At 41.4% G+C, this 14,865-nt stretch overlaps 1 protein-coding gene across 1 annotated transcript; it reads right to left on the reverse strand.

Moving 5' to 3' along the window:
• Positions 1 to 1,498: 1,498 nt before the first annotated feature.
• QRSL1 (glutaminyl-tRNA amidotransferase subunit QRSL1) lies at positions 1,499 to 14,774 on the reverse strand. The gene is made up of 11 exons (XM_084261362.1): positions 14,639 to 14,774; positions 14,188 to 14,347; positions 12,973 to 13,071; positions 11,659 to 11,755; positions 9,717 to 9,893; positions 7,092 to 7,267; positions 6,859 to 6,971; positions 5,314 to 5,506; positions 4,813 to 4,930; positions 2,442 to 2,647; positions 1,499 to 1,943 (listed from the first exon to the last, which is right to left on the reverse strand). The coding sequence occupies exons 1-11, from the start codon at positions 14,660 to 14,662 to the stop codon at positions 1,732 to 1,734; spliced, it is 1,575 nt and encodes a 524-aa protein (XP_084117488.1). The 5' UTR covers positions 14,663 to 14,774; the 3' UTR covers positions 1,499 to 1,731.
• Between the last annotated feature and the right edge of the window lie 91 nt (positions 14,775 to 14,865).

The raw sequence follows: 14,865 nt of genomic DNA on the forward strand, positions 1-14,865 counted from the left end.
TGGTTATTTTTTAATCCCCAGAACTTCCTGCTCTCTGGAATTCCTCGACTTCTGTAACAAGGGGTTTTGAAAGTCTAATTATCTGTCACAAACTTTATTGTTTGTGACGTGTGAGCCCTGACTTGGCACCAGCAGTGGTGCAGAAAGCTCTGCTCAGAAATACCCCTCACAACTACTACATCCACAGGTAAACCGGGGTGTTAAGCTGCTTCAGAACTGCTGCAGGGCTGACAGGCACCTACATCAGAAGGGTTTTCTAACAGACAGCAAAAGTCATTGATATTTCCTCAAGTTTTGCAAGAGGATCTCTTGCTTACATCCTGAAGCTGCTCAACCAAGCCAACTCCCAGGCTCTCAGCTCTGTCCTGGTGAAATCCCAGCATTAGGTAGGGGAGGGCAGGAAGAGTAACAGCTATATAGTCCCCCAAAATGCAAGACACTGCAATGGAGCAGGAGCAGGGCAGCCTTGTTGGAGCTACCCTGAATCATATATAAATTTCTGGGCTGTATCTACCCAGGAGATGTGTTCTCAAGTCTTTACAACCTTTAATCCAAAGGTGTGTCTAACATGAAGTTACTAATGCCATGCAGAATAGATGTCTGTGTGCCTGGCCTGTACCTTCTCTACTGTGTATTTCACTGCATAGTTTTGCTACTCTCAGAAATCCACCAAGAGAAGAACCTCTGAAGGACCTCTGTCAGGAGAGCCAGACTCTCTGATGATCTGAATGCTCATTTAGAGGACACTGGAGACTGGACTCAAAGCCAGGCTTTAAAAAAACAGTAGTGCAGGTGTGAGATCAATTCTTCACCTACGCCTCCTCCAGCTGCTTGGCAAGATGAAATCTACCAACTTATCCCTCATACTTTTTCAACTTTGGAAAAATGGAAACTCCAACATTCACAACAGGTCAGTAGTTGTTTAGTAGGTCTTCCAGTCTACCAACATCATGGTTTGGAAATTTGTTTCAAATTACTATTGTGTGGAATGGCCATCCAGGAAGGAGTAACCCCTACTGAAAGTTACACTGAAGATGAATACTTAGGAAGAAAAAAATTTAAGTACTGATTGCAAACAACAGTGATGAAGGAAGAATAAAATAACTGATAAAGGACTAACAGGCATCCTTCCCCAGAATAATTCTGAAATTCATCATTCTTACAACGAATGTAACCAGAGTAATCTGCATGAACCTGGAAGTTATTCCACCTCTTGCCTGAGTTTGCTAGAATGGATTTTATATATTTTAATTATCTGTATGTTATTCTCTTGTTTCCTTTTGTATTAACTTGTTGGTGAGCAGATCCTTGATATCATTGTTCCATCAGAGCTTGTCTGATTGTTCCATTAGAGAAGCCTACGTTCCAGAAGGAAACCAACCCTTTGGCAACAATGCAATACTCACAGGAAAGTTCAGGTTGGTTTTGTCATGTGCCAGATAACCTTATGCACCCTCTGGGGATGGAAAAAAGCAGTTCCACAGGCATGAAATGCATCATTTCAACCTGGTGTTTTTAATATCAGGAACAGTTCTTAATAACAGACACATTTACTTAATGATTCACTCTGCCTTAAGTACACAGCAACAAGCTGCGATGATTCCATCCCACATTACTGTATGTGGTCTTCTTAAAGCTGATTGCTTTTTCTCAAAAGGGAGTTAACTGCAGGAATACATTTTTAGACCATCCCCACAGCCTTCTTGCTTTAGGTGAGTAGCAAGTCCCACGCTAGGAAAGAGAGGCGGATTTCTGATGCTGAAAAGCACTGTGGTCGTGCCTCTTCACTTCTTCTAGCTGGAGCACTGGGAATTTTACTTGTTTTTCAAACCATTTGGCTACAGTGAGAAGCTGCTTCTCCTGGAATGAACGTCCAATGAACTGAAGCCCAACTGGCAAGCCTCTCTCTGAAAGAGCTACAGGAACATTTATGGCTGGCAGTCCTGAAAGAAAAAAAAGTAGAAAATACACATGCAAACACTTACTATTAAACAAATCCAGTTGGAGTAAGATTTGTAACAATTCCACTCATGGAATTGTTTTTATGTAGAGGAAAAAGACTAGTTACAGTAATTTCAGTCAATGAACTAAGAATACTGCTAGGTGACCACAAGAAATAAATTTGAGTGATTTAAGGAGTCAACATCCTCTGCAAAGAAAATCAGCTCTCCTCAAAAAGATATTTCAGTCTCTGGAACTTGAATAGATTCATCTTGTCTGCAGCCCCTACTCAGCTTCAAGGCCCCTCACTTTAAAATCTAGCCTGACATTTCAAAGCATTTCATAAATAAGCTATGCTCATACCTGGTTATCACTGTAAGAGTTAAAACACACAGGTGAAATTATCTTGGCTCTGAAGAAGAGGTTAAATAGATGAAGGGAACAGATATTAAAAATCACTAGGTAGAAGAAAATATAGTTGAATTCCTGTCCCTACTCACCAGCCATGTTTGCAGCCTGTGTTAGGATGTCATCTTGCGCGCTGCGGGTTCTGTTGTCTTCTTTGATGAATTCCATGTATGGCACCGCATCACTCAGGGTGGTGGGAGTGAGCAAAACATCAACACCACTCCTGAAAACCTTCACAAAGTCGTTGGCAATGAGACGCCTGACTTTCTGGGCCTTGACAAAGTAGTTCTCATAGTTCCTTTAGAGAAGCACAGACAAGAGAGGGCTTCACACCAATTCCAAAACCAGAGAACTTCATTTCTTAGTTACTGTTAAAAAAAAATAATGAAAGACACAAGACCAGTATTCCTGCTGGCTAAAAGATTAACACTGGTACTTAAGGTTTTGATAAACTAGAGGCTAGGGCATCAAACATGTTGTTTATGTTCTCAAAGCAATGAAGCTGTCAGAGAAGGAAGAGATGAGGTCATGCTGCTGGAGAAAGGTGAAGGGAAAACAAACCCCTCATTTACAATAACTACCTAAAAAACCAAAACAACACTTTTATGACCTTTCTGAAACTAAACCATGTATTGAATTTCACTGCAGGGCAGCGCAGCAAAGCCTTGAAACACCACAGAACTAAGCAGGCCTGGAAAACAGGCATTAATCATTTAGGACTCAATCCAGCAAGATACGTAAAGCATATGAAAGGCTCACACCATCCACGGAGGACTCCATGTGATCTACAGATTTCTAAACTGTCTCTACACAAATCTGAAGCAGAAACAAATTAGTCAGCTTTATGTCTATTTTTCCTTTTAACTTCATATGCAGAACTGGTAAATGTGAAATCCTTAAATTCAGAGAAGTTCAGTTTCAAAAGCAACTGGCATCTAAAACCACAGCTATTCTTAAAAAAAAAAGGGGGGGGGAAGGAGGGGAGGGAGAAAGTATTAACAACTGCTATATGCCAGAGTGTTAGGAGATAACAATTGAAACTGCCCAAAACTGTTAATTTTAAGATTTGTTTCTGAAAAACTGCAAGGAAAATCATGACAATCAAAAATAGACAGCAGATAAGAAGGTAAGAAGTTGTATCATGGGCATTAGCCCTTTTTCTACAATCACTTCTGAAATCATCCTAGCTGTTAACTTCAGAAGAACAGTAAGAGGAACAAAAAGGACCTCAAACAATATTTTAAGATGGAAAGACTATTTTGGGTTTTAAAAAAAGTGATAAAATACTGTTAAACACATACTCGCTATTAATGCTGCTACAAGGCTGACACACTTCCACTGCTCCCTGAACCACCACCTATTTTACAGATTTCAAAAGCAAGATAAAAATCATGGGTAAAATGCAAAATTTTCAAGAGAAACAGATGGGTTTTATCTACTATTTATTCCAAGAATGTTTTCTGAACCCTGGGTTCTGTTCTTCAGAAGTAATTTACTGTGAACAGGAACAGGACTCTCCTGTTCAATCTTGATGGAAGCTAATTGTATATTCCTTCACAGAAGGGTGAGCTACATGAATTTTAAAGCAGCCTTAGGAAACCTGACCTGGACAGTTTTAACCAGAAGGAGCACACTTGGCAGGAATATCGGCATTCCATAAAAGCTGATTGTTACATACTGACTGACAACATTCCTGTCTACGAGAGCAACTAGAAGTTAGATCTGATGAATACTCTGGCTGACAGAGCTCTTTCTGTAGTGCACTTGCTTTGAGGCTTGATTACACAACTAATATTTCTCTTAGCAGCTGAACAAAATACAGAGAAGTAGAGCAGTTTTGGGAACATAAATTAGAACTGTTGGATAAGGAGTGAAACCTAAGGGAAAAAAAAAGTCACATCGATCCACGCATCAGCTTTTCTACACAAGCTGCATAAAGCCCTGTCTGCTGTAAAGACATCAGTACCTTTGCCAGCACCTTCTTTTCCTTGTACACTGAGGCAAAGAGCTGCAGTTAATTTAATTGCTGTATCTTCTGGCCTTCTATAGGAAGACCTCACTAGAATGTACCAGCAGATTTTCTATGCAGTTTTAATAAGATCAACACCTACAGAACTTTAAACACTATGACAGTTATGGCTTCAATATGCTTTAAAAGCCATACCATAGGATAGGTTTTTGTTTAATTTAACTAATGAGTGCCAATAATACTCTGACAGGGAAAGAAAAACAAAGATCACTAAGTTGTTTTATTTAATTTAATTTAGGAGGCTCACTGGGAAAACATTTTCATTCATTACCAGCAGTCCACTAGGTATAATATAGCTAATGCAATAATAATACTACAAGTAGCTACTAGTATAAGGACAATCTTTTTTCAAGTCATGATGAAAAATTCATCACCATTTGGTTAAAAAAAAATCTTAACTTGGCAAATTTGAGTTTCAAGCTGTTTCCACTTACTGTTTCAACAAGAAATAGTTTCCTGACAGAATTCTTCCTCTGACAACATCGTTAAAGCCTTCTCGCCGTGTAGCAGCGTACATGCTTTCTGTGGACTTGTTCACATCAGAACGGTGTCCTGAGAAGAGAAAACACTTTGGAAATTAATACTTTTTTGTAATTCTTAAAATTGAATAACATAAGCTAACGTTGTACATAGTCAATACAACTCTTTGCTGCAGCCCGACATGCTATTCTGGAGAGGCAACACAGCATATTCTTATTTTATTATGGAAACATTAAAGGTATTTTAAGCCCAGGCACTTAATATGCCTAGACATGAAATAAAGTATATATTTATTTACTAATTTTTATTTGGATAGGGGTTTTACTCCATTTTGGAGAAATAACACTAAACATTCAATCATGAAAAGCACATCTATCAAAATTAATATTTTTTGATGACATCTAGCAATATTTCTAGAGAATATTTCTGAGAAAAAGTTTTTTCAAAGGCCTTACCATATTCCAGTCCATCAAACCTGGCCATATTTGATGCCACTTCTGCCGTGCACAGCACGTGATAACAGACAATTGAGTAACGTGTGTGTGGGAGACTCACTTCAGTTACTTTAGCACCTGCATTCTTAAAGAGGTCAGCAGCCTTTGACCAGAGTGCCAGGATTTCACTAGACAGCCCTGGTGCGTGATATTCCTTAGAGAAAAACAAGAAGGGGAGTGATTTTACATACTGGTTTAATCCTAATGGCAATCAAAATGTACATACTTCTCACTAAAAAACCACTGAAATTATTACCTCACCACTCTATGATTTAAAGTGCTTATTACAGCTTCTTGCATCTACTAAATATTACAGAGTCAAGCAGTATTAAATTAACCGGATTCAGTCTTCTCATAAGTATTATGTTCATCTTGGTAGGATCAACCCACATATTGCAGACCATGGGATTTCAGCAGTTTCTCCTGAAGGAGAAATTGCCCAGTTATTCACTTATTTATGTAAATCATGGGAGCCTCTATGTAGTGCCACTCTGCAGTCTGACTAAGATATGATATTGTATTAAAATTCTCTATTTTTGATGATAGTTGCTTTGGTTCTAACTCACAATACCAGGGTCATAAAGCTGTCTGATTTCTGAGTAGCCAGGACCTATGTTTAACGTATGCATGTATCGGCTTAGGATAATCTGTAGTAGCAGAAAAAGAGTTTCCAAATGATACAAATACTTAACCAATGCCCCTATTTCAGATTTATCAAGATATAAACAGCACACAGCTAATTAATTTTCTAGGCATACGATTTTTCCTTCCACAGATCCTAAATAATGAATTGTCAGTGGACATCTCCATTTATCAAATTAAATCTCTCGGCATACCTGTTCTAGGGCAGGTTCAAAGACTAAGAATCAAACCAATAAATGTTATTCATATTGTCCCTTTGAAGACAGAGCCTTTATTACATTAAAAATGGGCTGAAGTCCCAAATGTTACTCCTAAGTTGCAAGTACCCTTACAGTTACAAACATGACTGGATTGCGTAGATCAGAAGCCAGGTGACAGTTGCCTTTCAACCCCTATCAGAGCTCTGTGAATCACAGCTCCTTGTGCCACACAATTGCCTTTAAAATTCTGCTTCCTATTAACACAGTGCCACCGAGACAAGTGCCTCAAAGCGCTGCACAAACCAGTACTAACCTCACTGGATGAGATGGCACTGAGAGCAACTGGTTTGAGGTTATATAGGTGACTGATGAAAGAGCAACAGAGACCCAAGAATTGAAGTTCCCCATTTCCCTTGGAACTTCCCAACAGTGCTATCCACAATGATGACAAAGTGTTTTAGATGAAGCATTAGTATATGCCCACTCTGAATCACCAGCACAGGCAACAGAGCACATACTGCTCCTTCCCAGGAGCTGCTCAGGCTGTCTTTGCTGCTTTAAATCATGAGAGACTGGGAGGTGGTGAGCAAGAGACAAAGATTTTTCGTTAGGTGCTCTGTTAGCTGTTCCTGTCTACAGCTGTCAACAGGATCAAAAACCTTACCTTTGGAATTCCTATCAAGAGCCTGCTGACATCAGTCAAACTGGGTAGTTCAAATGGCTCAAAGTTGTCCTGAATTGTGGTAGAGTCTTTAGGATCGTGTCCAGCAAGAGAACCTGAAATATGACATATGAAGAACAGGAAAATGTACACTGGGCATCCCGAGTTCAATTTGGTTTGAGACAGTGTTGCAAACAAAGATACGTTGTATATGAAGACACATGAAGTAGTAATACCTAACACAACTGCTGCATCATCCACACATCTGGTTAGGATTCCTGGCACATCCATGGAGTTCACTAGAGGAATGAGACCATGGCGAGAGATCAGTCCATATGTTGGCTTTAAACCTACAACACCACAGTGAGCAGCAGGGTTTCTGGTAGATCCTCCCGTGTCTGACCCTAAGGCGCTACGGTTTCAAAAGGATTATCATTAGTAAAATGTTTAAAAACATTTCCAAATAACAAAAAAAATGCATGGCTTTACGATGCCTGGATTTAAAAACATTCTTCCAGATTCAACTCTTAATAACGCAGCCGGTATTCCAGACTGTTCCCTGACATTTTTCTGTCCTTGTGTTTTTCTTCAGGCCTCTGAATTAGTTGTCTGAAGAGAGCAGCTCTCTCCACAAAGCAGAGGCAGACAGGCAGCATTTCAGCCAACTGAATACGGCCCTAAATATCTACTTCCATCTGCTTCATTGGTCTGTTCCCATTTTGTGGGCTCCAGAAGATGAGTCTCTCATGGTTAGGTGTACAATTTTCAGACACTGATAGTCAATACACTAAGGAGCAGCACTTGCATACTCTTCAAAGTCTAGGATGTTTTCCCTGTTTCCAAAGCACAGCATCAGAACTCCCAGTCCAGAGTAGCTCAGGTGCATTTTTAGAACACAGTATTGTTTTTTTTAGTTGACATTTTTGTTCTTTCACAGGTGATACCTTGTTCTTTCTAAACTGAGATTTTAAGAATTGGGAAGTCATACTGAAATGAAACCTGCTTTTCTTTTTAATAATTTTAACTCAAGCATCATTTAAAAAATAAAGCAGCTTTCATCCAAATCTTTGCCAAAAATAAACTTCAGAAGGAGGTATAATTTTTACTGAGGTGACTCAGTATGTGACTTTTCCCATAGGCATCTGTTTCTGAGAAGGCTAAACCAACTCAACTGACCTTGCTGAACTGGAATTTTTTCAAAACTTCTATGTTGATATAAAACATCCTCAATTTTGTAGCATTTCTGTACATCCAAATCTCATATTGAAAAGACAAAGACTGGCAGCTTTCCTGATGCTTGAAAGAAACTAATAGGGTAGATATACAGTAAGTTATAGGCAATAAAATAGCTGGATGAGAAATCTCCCTGATGTGACAAAGTGCTGAGCAGTGCAAAAGGGGAGTCCAGTGCACACACCGCAAGGTAAGATTTGTTGCCAGACCCCATCAAGATCAGGCCATTCTGGATCAGGACAAGGACCAGCAGACCTTGGGAATGGCTGCACTGAGGTCAGTTTCAAAAGCATTAAAACACTGAGTAGACTACATCATGTAGCAAAGGGTAATAATGGGAAAAGAGGTATCATTGGAAAAAAATAATAAATTGGGGGATGTATATAAAAATGTTGCATTTAAAAAAAAGTTGGAATTGACATGAAGAAAAATACTTAAAAAATAAAACAGACAATTAGTCTATGGGTAAACAAGGACACAGTAACTAAAGAGCATTTTTAAAGACCTTCTAGTCAAGAGCACAACTGAAATTATCTTCCATAAAACATGTTCCACTACATAGCTCTAAACACTGCCTAAAATGAAAGATGTAAAGTTTAAGGATCAGATTTCTTCTAACAGTTACATGGGGAAGATAGTACAGACAACCAATTTGTTAAACACCATGTTGCTAGTCCATGCAGATAATAATTGTAAAAGAACCCCCAAACCATCTTGATTAAATTCTTTTTAGAACAAAAATAATTAAAAAACCCAAAGCCCCCAAAAGCTAAAGCTGCCTTCTAACACTTTAAACCAGAGAGGTTTTTAAGTATCTGTTTGTTAAGCTGGAAATTTGAAAGCTTTTAGATCCCACATGTCACGTATTATTACGTAACAGCTATGAAAACAAAGGAGGGGAGGAAAGATGATTGTACTGTTACAAATTAAGGAATCTCTTCAGGTGCTAAATTACACTTTCAGCATATATTTCTGTAATGCACTTAATGAGGAAGAGGATGTGTCACAAACCCCGTATTAATTTTAAGAGTGTGGGAATAACAGTAACACTGTCATTCCTTTATTGCTGTTGGGTTTATTTCCCACAGTGTAAAGTGGTCCTATCAGTATCCTGAGTAACACTCAAAATGAGTAAACCTAAATTTGCCCACATAGATTCATTCTGACTCCACGAGATGCCATGAATAAAGAAGGCATCCTAGAAGGACTTGGGGGGTGATGTAAAGCTCAATGTGAGCCAGCAATATGCACCTGTAACACAGAAAGCAGCCATACCTGGGCTGTATCAAAAACTGACTCTTCCCTGTAAGGGCAGAGAGGCCATGGCACAGGCTGCCCAGAGAAGCTGTGGCTGCCCCCTCCCTGGCAGTGTTCAAGGCCAGGTTGGATGGGGCTGTGGGCACCCTGGTCTAGTGGAGGGTGTCCCTGCCCATGGCAGGGGGGTGGAACTGAGTGGTCTGTAAGGTTCCTCCCAACCCAAACCGTTCTGCGATTCCATGAAATAAATTACTGCATGCCAGTGTAAATAATCCTCCCATTTCAAACTAAATTGTAAGAAAAACATACAACTAAAACCTTGCAACATATTTTGAAACACTTATAAAGGACAGTTCTAAAAAGTCCCTTACGCAAAACACGTGAAAGATGACACAGCAGCCGCGCTGCCTCCGGAGCTCCCTCCCGTGATTACCCAGTTACACTCTTCATCCTCAGAACGCCGTTCTGGGACAGATTTTTCCTTGTACTGTCTTGAATAGCTCCAGGGATTTCTGACTGGTCCAAATACCCCATCTGTACTCCCAGATCTAAGACAGTCAGACAGGACAAATACAGACAGAAGTGACACGTGACACGCTGCACTCACAAAGTTGGGCTTGTTTCTTTTTTATTAAATTCCCCACCCTTCATCCTGAAAATTCAATTTCAACACAAAAAGACTGGTGTGTGTAAATCCTCCTGCAGTCAACTTACTTAAAAAATTTCATACAGAATTGTAAAGTTCATAGATGCTCATACCTTTCTGGCACAGAACCCAACCTTGTACCTCTTCCTAAATTCTGCTAATGCCACTAAATTCTGCTAATCACAAACCCATAAAACTGATTTAAGCTACGCTGCAGTAAAGCTACACATCTGCTTCAAAACAAAGGTCTTCTGGTTTCCTAACCCTGGATTTGGAAACGGCAAAAGATGATGATGACCACAGTCTTGTAGGAAACTCATGCTGCTGGGGGAGCGGGGGAGGTCCCACAATAGCAGGAACAAGCACTTCTCTGTAAATAACACACTGTTACTCACTCTGTAGTCCTCTCCTGAGGCCACAGTTCACCAGTTCAGAATGCCAGACAGGCTTCTCAGGAACCCGCTTCAGACAGCGTGTGGTCACCTAAGTGTGAGCTGCCACCAGAAGCAGGGCAGGGGTACTTTCCTCTTTGCTCACAACCATGCTCCCCATGACTCCAGGGTGCCAGTGTCATTAGCCAAATCATCAGACAGAGTGGGCAGTTGGCAGAGCAGCTGACAATTAGCCTTATTGAGACATTACTTCCGAGCTGCATCAGCGCCCTGGTGCAGCTGCATTGCTGCTAACATAACAGACCATGCAAAGACACAGTCCAGAGGTGAGAGCCCAAGAGTGGGATAAGGCTTCTCATGAGAACCCTGTGCTTTAATGAGCTTAGACCAGTTGCAACACTGTATAACTGGTTTTTTCCATGCTTTTCCCCTACTTTTTCTCTGAAGAGTGTTGCTGATACAGAAATTACTTTATCCAAAACAATAAAGTCAAAAGTATTTCTACCCCATCTGTGCGAATTACAAATTAAATCTCTGTCTTCCATTTAGGTAAAAAAAAACCCAAACAAAACTAAATCAAACTCCCCAAACCAGAAGACATTCAGAAGTCCTAGACATTCATTTCCAGACCCAGCAGTTGTGGTGACAAGAGACTCTAGTCCCTGACAGCCCAATGCTGTTCCCTGGCTGCCTTCACTGAGTTGCTGGACAATCAATTTGTGAGAACATTTTCCAACATGCTCCTGACAAAATGTCACCAACATTAGCTTAGGCAATTTAAAGCACTGCTCTAGGTCAGCCTGCTTGCAGCAAATCAAGGAGCACTCATACAAGTTACTCCAGTGGGTGACTAGCAGAGGCAGCAACTGCCATCAGGGGCATGATAATAATTAGTCAAGGGCAAAAACCACCAGTGAGAAGAGAGAAAAAGTCAGCATCTAACTGGTGGTGTAACCATTTCTACTAACACACTACTGGATCTGGACGAAATCTGTTTGCTCTCGGCCTTCTGCAAATGCTGTACTGCTTCCTCCCCCTGAAGCACAGCTATAGTCAAACACCATGTGTTTCAAACACTTACCATTTATATAATTTACACAACAGTACAAATGTTGAGGGAGAAACTCACACAACTCTCTATTCTCTTCACAGGTGAGCATTCATTATTTTCTAGCCTCACAGAAAGCAGAGTTAAGGATTACAGGTAGATCAGAACAGATGGCACGTATTCTATTTAAAGTGCAATCACACGTGAAAATAATAAACATCACTCACCCCATTGCAAATTCATCTAGGTTTGTTTTTCCTAAAAGCACAGCTCCCTGATCCAGTAATTTCTGAACCACTGTAGCATTGTAAGGAGAAATGTAACCTGAAAACAATCAGAACAATTAAAAGAGATTGATTGGTGAGATACAGCTGATTTTCAGAAGTAGTTACTCTGAACACTCCAAAGTTGTTATCTGTGACCAAGAACTGCCAGTTCAAGGTGCCAAAACTGTGCTTCCAGATAACAAGAGTAATTTCCAAAACTTAGCAAAATGCTGTTTTGTTTGCAATGTCTCCTTTTTGTCTACACAACTTACAACCCAGTAATTCTGGATCATACATTTCTAGAGTGCAGAGCTAAGACTTCACATAAACAAGTTACTACAAGGGTAGGAAATTACTGCATTCAGCCTATTTGTAAGAACTGGCTAAAATTAGAAAAAAATGAGAAACAGCTCTTTGCAGGAAAGCACTGAGCTGTCTTGAATTATCTCCCCTTACCACAGGTAAAGAGCATAGTGTGAGCCATGAGCTGAAATACCAACTGGCAATCCTTTGATCAAACATGTGCACCCTTGACCACTTAGACCTTACATAAACTAGGATGAGAATCACAGCACTTATACTAGAGCCTAGGGAGCAACCAGTTCCTTTTGTGAATTTTGATAGGGGTTTCTCCAAACCCACTGTGAATGGGAACAACCAGGACAACATCACTCTTAATACTCTCACTGCAATCAAGCACAAGGGGTCTACAAAGATGCTTTAAGGAAAAGCATCTTGGGTAATATATCACTTCTAAATTAAAAAAAGCCTTATAGAACCTGTCTGTCTATCAAGGATACAGAGAATTGCTAATGTCTACTCTTCCTATAGTCATATGAAAAAAATACTGATGTCAACAATTACCAACAAAATGAAAAAAAAAACCCAAAACCTCCCCTATCTTCAAATTTTGGCAGACAGAACAGCAGTAAACAGTACTGACTGCTGTCCCATAGACCTGAAAGTAATGGAAAGCAAAATGTGAACTACAGAACAATTCTATTTTAGCATGCAGGCTATACAAGTATTGTGTTGTTAAAAGCAGGTAACTATAGGAATAAAGGAGATAACATGGTTACACAAGAAAAGAACACATGTGTAATACCAGATGAGCTTGGCAGAAAAAAATGAGGCAAATATATTTTCTCAAATTAGTTAATCTTTTTTTTTTTACAATATTTAGAGTTCTCAAAGACTCTACTCCATAAACACTCTATAGAGACAAGCAAAAACTCTGAAATAGGATCTGATTTGATTTTAAAAGCTCTACTGTACCTTTTAGCATGTTTGATGCACATGTTGTCTCAATGCCAGCTGTATTGAAATTGTCTTTTACTGCAACAGGAATTCCATCTAAGACACCCAGCGGCTGACCTGCATTAGGAATTATTGCAAAGACAAAAGCAATTAAAGCAAAGCATGCTCTGAGTATAGTCTTGTTATCAGTTACCATTTATTTTACATGTCCCTTTGGGTGTTTATTGGAAGCAAGAATTCTATCCACTTAGCATTTGGTGGTTGTCTGTTATGCTTTCATGAGCCATCTTCTATTCTAACTCTAGCATTGAGCATTCTGACCAGACCAGACTTGATCCTGCAGAGCTCTCCAAGACAGACAGCTGCTTTCATACAGGTTAGCTATCCCAAAGGAGTGCTTAGCTCTTTAAATGTGATCAAGTAATGCTTATTTCAGGCATAGATGCTGCCTAAATCTAGTCCATAGTTTTGCCGACCTAACATACACAATAGGTATGACCTAAAAAAATTACTGAAGCAGAAAAAGTCTTCCCTGTGTGATCGATTATTCACCAACCAGCAAAAAAAAATAACTTAAAAAGCCTGTGTCAGGAAGCAAAACACTCTGGCTGGCAATTTTCTTAATTGCTGTCAGCAAGTGTCACCCAGGAAGGAAAATGTACCTTATTGGGTAAAAATCTCCCTTTTCCTCTAGGTCATAAAGAGGAGAATGAGGATGATCAGCATCTAAATGCTGCAGGTGACGGGATTTAATGCTGAGTTCACCAACTCATAACCACAATTAACAAAGTTGCTATATCTTATCACTTGCTGTATTAATTTGACACCTGATAGGCTGAGCCAGACGTTTGACCACCTCAGTCAACAGGCCTGCAAAAGATCAGCCCATCTTCCTCTGCTTGCCAATTGCCGGCCACCAATTTAAAATAAACTGTGGAGGGCAGGAAGCAGCAAGCAGCAGGAGTGTATTTCAAGAAGCCCAGAGCCTATTCAATCGACAGGGCCTGCCTGGTTTGGCCCAGGCTTTGCCTGATTTTTGAACTGAATGTGCTACTGAATGCCAAGCATATACCCACGAGCACAGCCCCCCAGCCTGAACCACGTTCCTCATCCCCCAACAGTCAAACACAGGGCACATATACCTGCTTGAAAAAGGAAGGCTGCTTCATCTAACAGAGGGAGCTCCTCCACAACAGCTTTTAAAGGGCTAGTATCAAGTAGGAGCAAACATACCTCTCCTGTATCTTTCCTCTGATTCTTCAGCCTGCTTCAGAGCGGTTTCTTCTGCGACGGTAATGTAGGCGTTAAGAAACCTGGTGCTTTTGATGAGGGAAAGGCACCTCTGGCAGAGCTCCGTCGGAGTGACACGTCCCTCCTTCAACGCTGCCGACACCTGCAAGCGCGTCCTCCGTTTCACGGCGGCCAGGTGACAGGGCCCGCTTCGGGGCCTTAAGGGGATAAAGCGCGGCCCCCGCTGTCACTTCGCAAGGACCCCGCGGAAAGGGCCAACCCCGGGCCCCGCCGCATCTGGCTCCCCCGCCGCCCCACGCCCTGGGCTTGCGGGCGCGAGGGGACGCCGCGGCGGGCCCGCTTGCCGCGGTCACCTTGAGAGCCCAGCCCGCCCCACGGCGCGCCCTCCCCGCGCCCCGGCAGCGCGCAGGGCGGGCGGAGGAGCGCAACTCACCTCGCGGAGAGACGCCCGCAACATAGCGACCCGCTCCCCACCGCCTCACTCCCGCCAGTTCGCCGCCAACACCTTCCTCCCGTCCCGGCGGCTGGGCGCCGCCATCTTGCCGCAACACCGAGCGGTGCCATTGGCAGGGCTGCCAAGAAGGCGGCCGCCCATTGGCTGCGAGCGCCTCCGGGACGAAGGAGGAGGGCGGCCCCGGTCGGGCCGGGCCGGGCTTGAGC

Source organism: Gallinula chloropus (assembly GCF_964237585.1).
Source record: "Gallinula chloropus genome assembly, chromosome: 3".
Taxonomy (NCBI): domain Eukaryota; kingdom Metazoa; phylum Chordata; class Aves; order Gruiformes; family Rallidae; genus Gallinula; species Gallinula chloropus.